Below are 14,003 nucleotides of genomic sequence, written 5' to 3' on the forward strand. Positions count from 1 at the left end.
AAGTTTATTTCTCCTTCACTTCTGAAGGATAATTGCACAGCACATAAAATTCTAGAGGTTGGTGGGTGTTTTCCTCTCAACACCTTATCTCACTCTGTTCTCTTCTTGCTTGCATGGTTTATGAAAAGAAGTCAGATGTAATTCTTATCCTTGTTACTCTAAGTAAAGTGTTCTTTCCTCCAGCTTCCTTCAGGATTTTTTCTTTAATTTTATACAGTTTGAATATGATATGCCTAGGTATAATTATTTTGGCATTTATCCTGCTTGATGTTCTCTAAGCTTTCTGAGATCCATAGTTTGGTGTCTCACATTAATTTGAGTAACTTCTTAGTCATTATGGTATCAAATATTGCTTCTGTTCCTTTCTCTCTTTTTTGTCCTCCTAATAGTCCCACTGCATGTATGTTACACCTTTTGTAGTTGTCCCACAGTTCTTAGACATTCTGTTCAGTTTTTTTTCTGTTTTGGAAGTTTCTACTGACATATCCCCAAGCTCAGTGATTCTTTCCTCAGCTGTGTCTAATTTATAAATTGTACATGTTTACATATACATGATATACTTCAGTAAAAAGACTTTTTAAAAGTCAATGTACCATGTCCTTGCTCCACAGGAAGAGAATTTCAAGCTCCTAATCAAAGACAACTTACCACTGTCACTTTGGCCATAATCCTAAAAAGAATTTGCTACACCGTCATCAACAGATTTTTAAAAAGGCAAATTAGAGAAGAATAAGAAGCAGATTCCTTCTAGGTACTTACAGTTGCAGTCACTGCCAGGACTCAAAAGGAAAGGACTCTTCAGAGTGGCAGGTTGGAAAAGCTCCATGGAGCAAAGTTAAAGAGTTTTGAGGCCAAAGGAAAAGAACTGGGCCATTTCTCTACTACACAGATTAAAAAGGGAAGGGTATTCCCATTTTTTCGCCTCTATCCTGATGAAAATCTTTTCAGTTAGAAGTCTTAATATCAACTTCAAGTAGCTCTCAGAGTGAGTTCAGGCTCATTCAAGAAGCTGAGGTCCTGCTCGAGGGTAGGAACTACTTACTCTACCTTGTTTCTATCACTCACAGATTTAGCAAAATGCAAAGCAAGCTAACAAGATAGTGTATATAATATTTCACAAAATAAGCAAATATAAAATCAAGCACATTGTGTGTACATATGTACTTTTTTGGATGGGAAGCAGATGGAGGTGTGGGTAAAAGAATCCTGTAAGTGCTTATTTCCAGAATCATTAAGCAACTAAATAGGAGTATGTTCATTAGATTCACTGGACTGAAAAGAATTAGGCTAAGAAGTTAACTAAGCAAACCATGCTAATGTCTGTAGGCAAAACTGTACTTTAATCACTTCTGTGAAAGAGGTGACAGACTATTTACCATGAATGGAAATCCCCCCAATCTCCCTCAGTAATTCACTTTAATATCAATTCGACAATTCTCGCTGTTGAATTGCTTTCTCATATCACAATTTAAGACAAATTCCTCTTGAAATAGACCAAAGGCAGAAGTGAACAACACTTGACCTTCATATATTGAGCTTGAAATAGCTCTTGTTCTTATACCATAAAACAGAAAGGGCTTCTGGAGTTCTGTATAAAAACAAAACAAAAAACAACAACAAACCAGGATTCTCTACTATTTGTACTGGCTGAACTTGATTACCTGATTTCCAAGAAAACTCAAGGGATATTCTATGGGAATTGTAGTTTCAACTAACTATGTGCAACTTAAGAATCACTGGAATGATGGACCACAGAGCTAACATTTCTAAACATTCCCTCCCAACAGGGAGATTTTGAGAAGTAAAGTTCCAAGATCCTTAATCTAAGAGAATCATGTTCTAGGATCTTTGGTTCTTTGATGTATAACTGATAAGAAAAATTGTGTGAAGATCCCTAGATACACCAGATGTCAAGGCAATTCATGGTTTAATCAGAGTACAGAGAAAGCCTATTAAATTTCATGTTAACAGTTTATGCTTACAACTCTAGTCGTTAGTAAATCCCTTCTTGACAGCATATGAGTAACACATGGATATAAGGAGAGAGCAAAAAAGAAAACGAAGAAAGATTGTCTGAAATCTAATATAAAAGCAAAGAATCAATCTGTCCTTGGATAAACAAATGTCCAAAAACTTGTGGAGTTTCTCCCTATATTATGTTATTTATCACACCATATTATCAAGTGTCTTTCTATAGTTTTTCTCCTATGAGCTTCTTGAGGGGAGGGATACATCTTTATAGTCTCAATACCTGAGTGCTCAAAGCATAGATGATCTACAACAAATGGCATTGTGTGAAGTATCCCCATTAATCCTCTTAATAATTGCATGAGATAGGTAATATATTGCTATTCTAACTTTATAGATAACAAAACCAGGAATTATTAAAACTAAAGAATATGCCTAAAGTTACATAGCAATCTAATTCCAGAGTATATGCCCTTAATTACTGTACTATACTATCTGAATAAATGAATGCCCTTCCATCTCAGTTTTAGTAACTAATTTTATCAATCTGCTCACTGAGATATCATCTGCATTTGTGCCTTGTGTGTCAGGATGACTACATGAGCTCAAGAATCACCAGAGAAGATAAGACTTGGGGGCTAGGCAGATAATTTTAGGAACGAAGGGTCATTTCTGGACTTCACCCTTTCAAAGTCTGGTTGCTATTAACATTAAAGTAGTTATTTCTAAATAAAAGTACACTGAATTTTTTAAATGTAAATGATTATACTATAATTTTAGGAGATAAATTGGGTAATTTATAATATAGCAAGAGTAGTAAGATGAGAATTCTCTTTAAGGGAAAACTTAGAAAGGGTTATAAGGTTAAACTAGCAAGACTATTTTACGGATAAGGGATCAGTAAGTGGTTTACATTGGTTTAACAAAATATTCAATGCAAAGGGATTTATTTTACTAACTATGCCAATGTCTCATCTATAAGACCCTAAATCAATAAAATAATAGTTTATAAAACAAACATGAAATTATTTAATCTTTCATTCTGCTTAAAACAACCATTAATTAATCTTTCAGTATATCCCATGGTATTATACGAACAGACATCTTTCCATTCCGAAAAAAGCAGGACTCCAATAACATGTAATAATGTTAATATTTATTTTTATTCAGATCAGAGTCAATAAAGGATGCAATGCAAATCTTATACTTATCTAATGTGTCCTACATTTTTTATTTCCGAACACACACACACGTTCACCCATTACATATAAAATTAATTACTGAACCGTAAGACATTAATGGAAATTCAGTTAGACCAATTTACAACTACTCTAAGTCTTCCAAACGTGAACAAAATGTAATATAGCTGTACAAAAATCAATATACTTTTCTCCATTTTAACAAAATGTTTAAACTGCCAAAAAGGAACTGATATTTATCTGGTAATTGTTGACAATGATTACCACTAATTTTCAATTGTTAATATAATGGAATCCTGTATATAATAAAAATTGTCTTTAATTTTTAGGAGTTTGCTTACAGTGATTGAAATAAAAACTTTTGGTCAGATTTTTACGTACCTTAAAAGTAGAAAGTCCATAAAGTCTTGTGGTATGAACAGTTTCTTGAGAAATATTCGTAATGTTAGTTATAAAGTCCTCAAGGTATTTGCAAGCTTGTTCCAGGTGTGTTGTGTTTATGATGATTTGTACTAGCTAGAAAATACAAAATATATCTGGTAACATGCAGGTTACATGTACAGAAAGACATTTGATATTTTAACATAGGATTACTACTTCCAGCAACTGTATTTCTGCATAATTACAGCAATGCAGGATACAACTGATTATCTGATTTCAAATGCCTGCTGTAAATACTGCTTATGAATGCTATCATTTTAAAAAAATAAGCAAGAGTCTAACTGCCAATTAAAATAACTTTTCAAAGTAGTCTTTCAAATTTTATACGTTCGCCAAGTAAAAGAAATGAGCATTTTCACTTTTCATGTAAAGTTATGCACTCGTAAATCTACATATATGTTCTAACATCTTTGATTATCTACTATTCCAATATATACTCTTTTCCCTCATGTCGCATAAATTTACACTGATACTTTTATTTTAAAACAAATCCATTTCATTAATAAATTTAAAATAGAAAGCTAGTTTTACAGGATGATGTTCAGCAATAACTTAATTTATAATAATTGTTTCATATTATGAAACATTTAACTTTAAGTATCTTTTTAACCTACCTCTGTCAAACCTATATGAGGTTTCCTAATAAGGTTCAGTAAACAGCTGCACAAAGTTCTGGTCAGCAGCAGATTTGTAGATTTTCTAAGCATATCATCTATTTCTGTTGAGCTAAAAACAAAGTGTGATAATATTAAGCTTTCCATAAGGTTACAGTTAGTTAGCTTCCTAAATAATTTAACACAATTTACTAAAATAATTTGCTCTGCCTCTTTCCTTTAGATCTTTAAATAAATTACAATCACCCATATTTATTAATTTACAAATATCAATTCAATTTCACAAAAGGGACATTTTCAATAAAGTAGAATGTTCATTTAGGATATAATTTAAATGTATTCAATTAACCAGTAAAACCATGGGGAACTTAGTATAATGAAATCAAACTACTCTTAAATTATGACTCCATTGTGGGTCACTTTCAAAGACACTTCATACACACCTAATTATTTTTAAAATGCAAACTGATGTGTGCTCTTTCTAGGTATAATTAATTACCAGATTTAAGTTTAATATAACCAAGCTATCCATCTCCATTGAGATTTTTAAAAGAGACTCAAAAAATAATTACCTTACACTAGTTTTAATTTGGTGCAAAAAAAAAAAAAGAGAAAAACCCCTACGATGTTTCTTAACATCCTAAAGATTGCTAGGCTAGCACTAAAAAGCTTATTATTTTCTCCTAACCACTAGGCCTTCGATTTAAGTAAATAATGATTTCTTGTTATATAGCTTTATTATCAAAACAGTTAAGCTGTCCTTAGACCAAGCAGTCAGCACTACTGATATTTTAGGCTACATAATTCGTTGAGGGGCTGTCCTGTGCATTGATGGATGTTCAACAGCATCCCTGTCCTCTACCCACTAGAAGCAAGTAGCACCTCTCCCCACAGTTCTGACAACTCAAAATGTATCCAGACATTCCCAAACGTACCATGCGGGGCAAAATTACCCCAGTTGAGAACCGCTGCCTTACCCGTCGGCTAAAATTTTAGACTTTTGCCTTTTTTTCTTAAATATTACTCAAAAATACATGAAGCACAAATATTTACTAGCTTATTATTTGTTTTAAAAAAAGCAAATAGAGCTAGATTTGACAAAATATAGATACTTTTCATTACTACTCTAGTGTTCTCCATTTTAATAGAAGCACTCTTCAATTTCTGCTAATCCTAATTCAGGCAGACCCGAGGAGAATATTTCTCTCTGATCTTTATATCTAAAATCAAGACTTCCCAGGGAATGTGCACTCCACCAGTAGGGCTTCAGGGTTACTTGGCATCAAACTCTCAGACAGAAAACTCTTTCTCATCTACCAATAGTGTCCCCAGAAGAGGCAATGTATCACCCTGATAAAAAAGAAGTGCTCACCAACTCCTTTGGTTTCTTTTCTGACACATTCAAATTAAGCTTAAAGACACCCTGTACAGCTTCCTTCTCAGATGAAAAGTTACCCATGATAGCTAATGTCTTTTGTTTAATTTTCCGAACTTTCTTGAATGCTGAGTCAATGCATACTTTTTCTTCCATAAGTAAAAGCAGAGAAAGAAACCTATCAGCACCTATGTCCTATTTGTGCTGGGAAGATTTACCTGACCATGACAAATATTTCCCCCATGAAGTTTTTATCCTAATTGAACATGTTTTTTTCCTTAACTCCTTGCCCTTTAAGCCTATAACTTGTACTCTCCCTAATTTTTAAAGAACATTTCACAGTAATTAAATCTTAATATACAATAAATCTCCTAAAATATTTTACAGCTTAACCTCTTACGCAAACTGAAAATTTCTTTAAGATTATATTAGGTCCAGATGTTTCTTCTGCAACTAAATAACTGAGACTTTGGAGTCTCTTCATGAAGTCACTTTATTCTCTAGCCCTGCTTTTATTCATATATAAAAAGAAACCCAAACATCTGTACTATAAAAGCTCTGAAGCATCTTCCAGTTCTAAAAATCTAACTCGAAAATACATTTAAACATAACAAAAGAGCTTTAGCCACAGAAAGTGATTTTTCCACAATTCTTTAATGCCAAATAAAAAAACAAAGCAATTCTAATAGGTCAATTTAGGTAACAGATGTAAATTTTTAAAATAAAAATATATGTCAGAAAGCTGATAACCCAGAATAAATTTAGATTTACTTATTTTTTAATTAACTATGCTCTCTGTATTCTGAATTGTGTATTACTCTCATCAACAAAATGAAAATAGTCAATGCATTTAGTAAAGCATAACTTTTTTAAAAACATAAGCATAAAAGCCTTGTTGAATGAATAACTTATGATCATAGACAGTTAATTAGAATGACTGGATACTGAACTAGCAAACGTGACAAATATTTTCATCAAAGATAGAAGGAAAAAACTGACAATCTCTTCTTCTGTAGCACTGGTACACAACATTTATCTTTTAAAATGCTAAGAGTTCATATACAAAAAGAGTCAGATTGAGGTGGCAAGTCTAGTTCTAGTCAGCCATTAGGGAGGCTTTAGGAAAAAATGAGAGGGTCCAATGTTATAGATTCAGGATTGCAGCTTCAAGAATAATTCTCAAACATAAAACTTGAGCCAAGTTGTAGGATGACTGTTAAAGAGAGACTTCTTGTTTCTCCCTTTCATTTGCAAATGTTTACCTCACATAATGGATGAATACATGCATCATTGTTTTCAAAGATGACTAACTATAACCAGAATCTATTTGAGAGTATACAAACAAATTCAAGTCTACCCAAATGTAAGGCAAATTGTTTTCTATCCCTTAACTTCTTCATCTAAGTATTTACAAGTACTCTAATTTCAGGCTCCTAAACACTTCTTGTATGTGTTCCTTCCTCTTCCTCACCACAGATCCTGACTACTTCAATTTTCTTCATCTCTTTCTTGAAACACCGCCTTCACCAATTAACATGACTATTTTTCTTATCCCCCCTCCAACCTATCATCCACATTAAGGCCAGAGTAAACGTTCTAAAATCTAACTCTAGTCATGCCATTCCTCAGTTAAAAACTCTTTCAACAGTTCCCCAATGCTTACAAAAGAAAATACAAACACTCCAAGTTCCAGCAGCACATTTAAAATTGTAGTATCCCCTCATCTCCCAGGTCATATGTGACCACCATGTGCCAGGTTCTATACTGAGTGCTTTATTATACACATGCATTACCTCATTTCATTCTTACAACCAATCTATGAATTATTTCTCTCATTTTACAGATGAGGAAACTGCAATTTAAACAGAGTAGGTGACTTGCCCAAGATCCTACTATAGCTAGTGAGTGTCAGCATCAAGACTCAAACTAAGGTCTAAGTCTGAAGCTTATGTTCTTAAGGCTGCATTATACTGCCTCGCTCTTAGATCAGAACTTTAGAAACAAAAAACAAGACAGGCATAAATTATTCGTGGCTCTCAGACCATTCAAGCTCCACTACTGAAAACCACCACTGTAATAGTCTCTTATTCCTTTTCAATTAATACTCATTTGTATTCATTGTTTTTCAAGTGCTGGATTATATTGTGTGTGTCATGGTGTGCAGTACAGAGAGTATATTACCTCTAGTGAGTTTTATGATTGAGGTTAAAAGCTAATGTCTTTAAAATACATCTTCAGAGACTGATATAAGAGGCTGGTACAGTATGATGAAGCAGTAGTTCTTAAACTTTAGAGTGCATCAGAATCACCCAGAGAACTTGATCAAAACCAAAGGCCTCACGCTCAGAGTTTCTAATTCAGTAGTCCTGAGGCTGCCCTGCTAACAATTTCCCACGTGATGCCAATACTGCTGCTCTGGGGACTACACTTGGAGAATCACTGGCTTGTGAGAAACACGTAGCACAGCAATGCTATGCATTAGATATTTGTCTTCCTTTCTTTCCCTTTCCTCACCAACTCATATTATTCAAGAATAAAAATTAAGACATCTTTTAAAGAATCCCTACTCACAAGGAAAAAGCAGTGTAAGACCTATAATCAGATAACTCTTTACCCTAGCAGAACTCACATTTTTCCCCTATTTATTTATACATCATTTAAATCCAAAATAGTGGTAGCTTACAATGAGAAAGAGATAAAATACAATTTAAAAAAACCTGTCATTGTTCTCACTGTTTCAGCTTGAAAAATAATCGACTGACTGCCTTCATGCCTTTTTATGACTTAAAATTTAGAAGAGTTTCACACTGAGGGATATTTCCTGCTATTCAGTATACAAATTTAGACGAATGGATTTAAGCAAGGGAGACGTTGTGAAAGCCAGCCATTACCACTCTCTTCTCCAGAGTATTTACAATTAGAAATCTATCACGTGACTGTAAGACAGGGTCCGTCTAGGTAGTTGGAACAAGATAATGATTAACGTTCCTCTAACATAAACTGTTTGTTCCTTACATGCCAGACACTTTCACTGATGTGAGAGTCAGAAGAACTGCTCCTTCATCCCAGCTCTCAAACTGAGTAGCTGGGTGGTTCTGGATAAACAATGTAGCCTCTCCGAGCCTCAGTTTCCTTAACAGCAAAATAGGGGTAGTACCACATTTCCTATCTCTATGAATGTAGGGTATTACTTTCATCATACCAGATAAATGGTATTCTCTTGCCTATAAAATGAAGCTGGCTATAGCTACCAACAGTTGCTGTGCTGCTCTCCATTACTGAGTATGATACCAACTTGCTACAGCATTCTCTATTAATTCTATTGGCTTTGTCTGAATCCTTACTTTAGGCCTATTTGAGAAAAAACAAAACTATTAACAATATCAGCTTTTTGATCAGTCAATGACATAGAGAAAGAAGAGATATTGTTTAGCTACTGGTAACCTGAGCAACAGAAAAACTAAAATAAATAAAGATCTAAACATCTAAAGAAAAAAAAAAGAAATGATATTGCTAAAACAGATTTAACAACAAATGCAAGGTGTAAACCTTATTTGGACCCTGATTCAAACATACCGACTGCAAAAAGACATTTTGGGGACAGTCAAGAAAATATTGATATGGCCTAGGGTATTGATGATATTATAGAACAGCGGTAATTTTGTGAAGTGTGGTTAAATAATGAAATGTCCTTCTTGTTTTTAGAAACACATACTGAAGTACTTAGGGGTAAAATGTCATTATTTCTGAAATTTGCTTTAAAATACTTCAGCAAATAAATAGATTAAAAAAGTATGGCAAAAAGTATATTATTGTTAAATCTAGATGCTAAGAACATAGGAATTCCCTATCATATTATCTCTACTTTTAATGTATATTTGAAGACTTGCATAATAAATAGTAAAAACAATATGTGATATCAGAATTATAGAACTTAACCCCCAATGTCACTAAAATATGTAAGCCTTTCCAATGAGATATAATCCATCCAAGAGTCATGGCCTGAAAATCAAGTGTTAATGTTTCATGAAATTAGCTATGATAAAGATACATTTCTGGGGCTGGCCCCGTGGCCGAGTGGTTAAGTTCGCGCGCTCCGCTGCAAGCGGCCCAGTGTTTCGTTGGTTCGAATCCTGGGCATGGACATGGCACTGCTCAACAAACCACGCTGAGGCAGCGTCCCACAGGCCATAACTAGAAGGACCCACAACGGAGAATATACAACTATGTACCGGGGGGCTTTGGGGAGAAAAAGGAAAAAAATAAAATCTTTAAAAAAAAAAAAAAAAAAGACACATTTCTTTTGGTCCTGAGCTAACATCTGTCGCCAATCCTCCTCTTTTTGCTTGAGGAAGATTGTTGCTGAGCTAATATCATGCTAATCTTCCTCTATGTTGGACACCTCCACAGCATGGCTTGATAAGCAGTGTGTAGGTCCACACTCAGGATCCAAACCCTTGAACCCCAGGCCACTGAAGTGGAGTGCACAAACTTAACTATTACGCCACCGGGCTAGCCTCCAAAGATACATTTCTTATTAGTAAACTTACCTCCGGTGTAGTGACTCTGAAAATTTAAGGCTGGCATAAATAAATTCTTTAACTTGAATGTAAATATGAGGCACTGACTGAGACATGGGGAATTTCTTTGGGAAAGACTGCTGTAGAAAGAAAAACAAAGTCAATATTGTTTTTGAAATTTTAGAAAAATATTCTAATCACCTAAAAATGTAAAAATTAAATGGATTTCACATCTGAATCAATAGTAAATACTTGCATCTCAAAGTCCACTATTAGATTTCTACATTATTTTTGAGATTTTAAGAAAACCAAAATATTTCTGAAGAAAATAATGCGGCAATTTACCTGTTTCTTAAATCATATTTTCAGACTTCCAACAAGCAGAGAAAGCAACTATCAATACCTCTGTATATTCTGATGATAAGTACCCTGCAGAAGGTGCTTAGCTCTCTGCTTTTCTGCATCTAAAATACAAGAGTCAGGTTGGCCATGAAAGTTATGGGCCAGCTTCCTGGCTCAGTGTCATCAAATAATTCTAAGATTCCCTTCAACTCACTTTCAGTGAAGACAATGTCAATTCAAGAAGGTATCCCTTTCATTCTCTAACTTCTAGAATACCGTACAGCAGCTTTCTGACCAGTCCACCATGAAACAGTGGCATGCAGCTAGTGGTTTGCAGTGTGCTTCTTGGATAAACTACTTTATCAGCCAACGTCCACTAGCAAATTCTCAATCTCCAAAAGGTAAACTCTCTCCAAGGTTTTTACCAGAAGCCCCTTATTTACACATCATGAAGTCTAATCTAGACTTTTATCTTCACATTCATAGCAACCTAGTTACATCAGTGAAAGTACCCTCAACAGTCAGAGATGTTAAATCTCATGGACTTTTCCACCTCTCTTGTTAGCTGATTTAAATGAAGTTATCTGACACAGTCGGCCCCCTCCTGCTTCTTAAATGATTTCTCCTTCCCTGGTATCCATGCCCCACACTGATTTTCCTCTTATTTCTCTACCTTCTCTTTATCTCCTCCCCTAGCCATCCGTTAATTATTGCTATGCCTTAGGGTTCTATCCTACATATCTTCTCTTCTTACTTCACATATTGTCCTTGGATGATCTTGTCTATTCTCATGACTTCAACCACCATGCAAGTGCCAGTATCTCCCAAATCCACAACTCCAGGCCAAATCATTCTCCTGAAGTCCAAATCCATATATCCAACTACCATTTGAACACCTCCATTTGGCTGTATCATCTGACACATACTCAATAGATCCCAAAGTGAAATTATCATCTGGTTCCTTCCAAATCCGCCCCTCTTGTGTTTCCTATTTTAGTGAATGCTACCACTGTCCAAGGCAGAAACTTGGCTATCATACTTGACCCCTCTATCTTCATCAACCCTCACATGCAAATAATCACCAATTCCTGTTGTTCCTTCCTCCTAAACATCTCTTAAATCAAATTCCACAGCCATAACTCCCACTCAGGTCACCAATCTCTCTTTTCAAGATAACTGCAACAACCCCCTAGCTGGTCTCCCAGCCACCAGTTTTACTCTTCTCCAATCCATTCTCCACATTAGCCAGAGATCTTTCTAAAGAACAAATATGATTATGTTTTTACTGCTTAAAACCCTCTAGTGACTTCTCATAGCTCTCAGGATAAAGACTAAACTTGCTAACACTGTTTACAAGGGCTTTTATAGTCTGGCCCCTTCTTCTTCTTCTTCAATTCTTGATCTTCATCTCTTGTGCTTTATCAACCTTTATACTACAGAACTATAACCTCTCTGCATGCTGCTTCCTCTATCTTGAGCAGTACCAACTTCTGAGTGTTATAATTTCCTGTTTATCTATCCTTCACTTGACTATAAGCTCCTGGACAGCAGAAACTGAAAAATTAGCAAATAGCATAGTCTCTACCATATAGCAGGTGAATGATAAAAATCTGAACGAACAAATGTATTCCTAGGTACCTCCAGCAGAAGGAAACTTACAATAGCTGGTAGTGAAAACATCTGTAGAGAGCAGTCTCGCTCTAAAGGTAGGTTCAACTTTTCCAAATTTAGCTACTCAATCAGAAGTACTACAAAAATCAACTAAAGAGTTGCTATTCTGTAAAATCACCTGATAATAATGTAAGTGCTAATTCACCTCCAACTTTATGCTTTGCAGAATAATGAACTGTATACTAACTATTTGAAAGATACTTCAGTTTTAAGAATTTATTTCAATGACATTAAGGATGGAATACGGACATGTTCTTATTTTAGCCAAATGGCTCTAATCAAATTAGCACAGCTATCTGCAAAAAGATTTGTATATATATATATATATATATATATATATATATATATATATATATATATATTCAGTCTTACTCCTTTCTCACTCATTGAAAATAATAGCTCAGGTTATTTGAGAGACAGTTTTACATCTTTTCTAATAGTTTTAATTGAAAATTATACTTAAATTAGGAAAAAATATAAATATATATACACATACAACCAAGAGACTGTTATCAAATAATTTATGTGATTTCTTTTTAAGTTGTAACATTTAAATTTTCCACATGGCTTTTACCTTAAGAATTCTGCTTTTTAATGATAAGTAATATATGGACCAATGAATACAACTCCTAACGAGCTTAATCCTAAGAGGTACTGCTTATGGGAGCACTTGACAAGCAAAGCCAAACTTCCTTTTAACCATGAACCTATTTAGAATAGTTTCGAGTAATTAAAAGGGACACTAGAAATTATTTAGTTCAACGTCCTCATTTAACAGATGAGGCACAAATGCCCAAATAGGGTTAGTCACTTGCCTATATAACAAGCCATAGGCAGAGCTGGCATGTGAACCCAGACCAAATCCAATGTTTTTTTTTTTTCTTTTGAGGAAGATTAGCCCTGAGCTAACATCTGCTGCCAATCCTTCTCTTTTTGCTGAGGAAGACTGGCCCTGAGCTAACATCCCTGTGCCCATCTTCCTCTACTTTATATGTGGGACGCCTACCACAGCATGGCTTGACAAGCCAAGCCATGTCCACACCCAGGATCCGAATCTGCAAACCCTGGGCCGCTGAAGCAGAACGTGCAAACTTAACCACTGCGCCACCGAGCCGGCCCCTCCAATGTTCTTTATACAGATGCTATAGCCTGAACAAACTTATTACCAGTAACTAAAACAAGACAAAACCAAGCTATGAGATGGAGAATATTCTGGTAATATTTCTTGACAGGGACAACTATGACTGGGATTTCATTACTGTTTTTATTTGTTCCTTCTTCTCCCCAAAGCCCCCCAGGACATAGTTGTATATTCTAGTTGGGGGTCCTTTTAGTTGTGGCATGTGGGATGCCGCCTCAGTATGGCTTGATGAGTGGTGCTAGGTCCACACCCAGGATCCAAACCGGCGAAACCCTGGGCCACCGAAGAGGAGCATGCGAACTTGGCCACTGGGCCAGCCCCTATGACTGGGATTTCAAAAATATAGAATTAGGATAATTATTCTGTTCTTTTGTGTATATTAGAATACAACTATTAGGTATATGCAATGGTAGCATTAGCTATAATCTAAAGGCTATGCATTTAATTACTTGGCCCTATATTTAGTGACTGACAAATAATATGCTCAGTTTATGTATACAAAAATATAACATAAAAATTTACAGTCACAATCCACACAATTCACTCAGAATTCATTCTTGTTCATTGAGAAGGGACAAAAATGTAGAAAAGGACTAACTTATAAAGAGTTGGAACAATAATGAAGAGTAAGGAGAAAAAACAAAAATAAAGAGAATAAAAAAGGTGACAACAGGAAATATAATATCCTTTTCCCAAGAGATCTGCTTCTGCCCAGAGACACTGGATAGGTAC

At 35.0% G+C, this 14,003-nt stretch overlaps 1 protein-coding gene across 18 annotated transcripts in view; it reads right to left on the reverse strand.

Annotated features, from left to right (window-relative positions):
- EXOC6 (exocyst complex component 6) overlaps positions 1 to 14,003 on the reverse strand; it is a 206,662-nt gene that overhangs the window by 90,210 nt on the left and 102,449 nt on the right. For 12 of the 18 annotated variants that reach the window (XM_070609826.1, XM_070609930.1, XM_070609814.1 and 9 more), the window contains 3 exons: positions 10,148 to 10,257; positions 4,223 to 4,334; positions 3,549 to 3,683 (listed from right to left, as the gene is read on the reverse strand). In XM_070609826.1, coding sequence (XP_070465927.1) covers positions 3,549 to 3,683; positions 4,223 to 4,334; positions 10,148 to 10,257 — 357 coding nt within the window. The remainder of the gene's footprint in view (positions 1 to 3,548; positions 3,684 to 4,222; positions 4,335 to 10,147; positions 10,258 to 14,003) is intronic. The other 6 variants (XM_070609809.1, XM_070609946.1, XM_070609823.1 and 3 more) reach the window with 1 other exon arrangement.

This window comes from Equus przewalskii, chromosome 1, assembly GCF_037783145.1.
Source record: "Equus przewalskii isolate Varuska chromosome 1, EquPr2, whole genome shotgun sequence".
Taxonomy (NCBI): domain Eukaryota; kingdom Metazoa; phylum Chordata; class Mammalia; order Perissodactyla; family Equidae; genus Equus; species Equus przewalskii.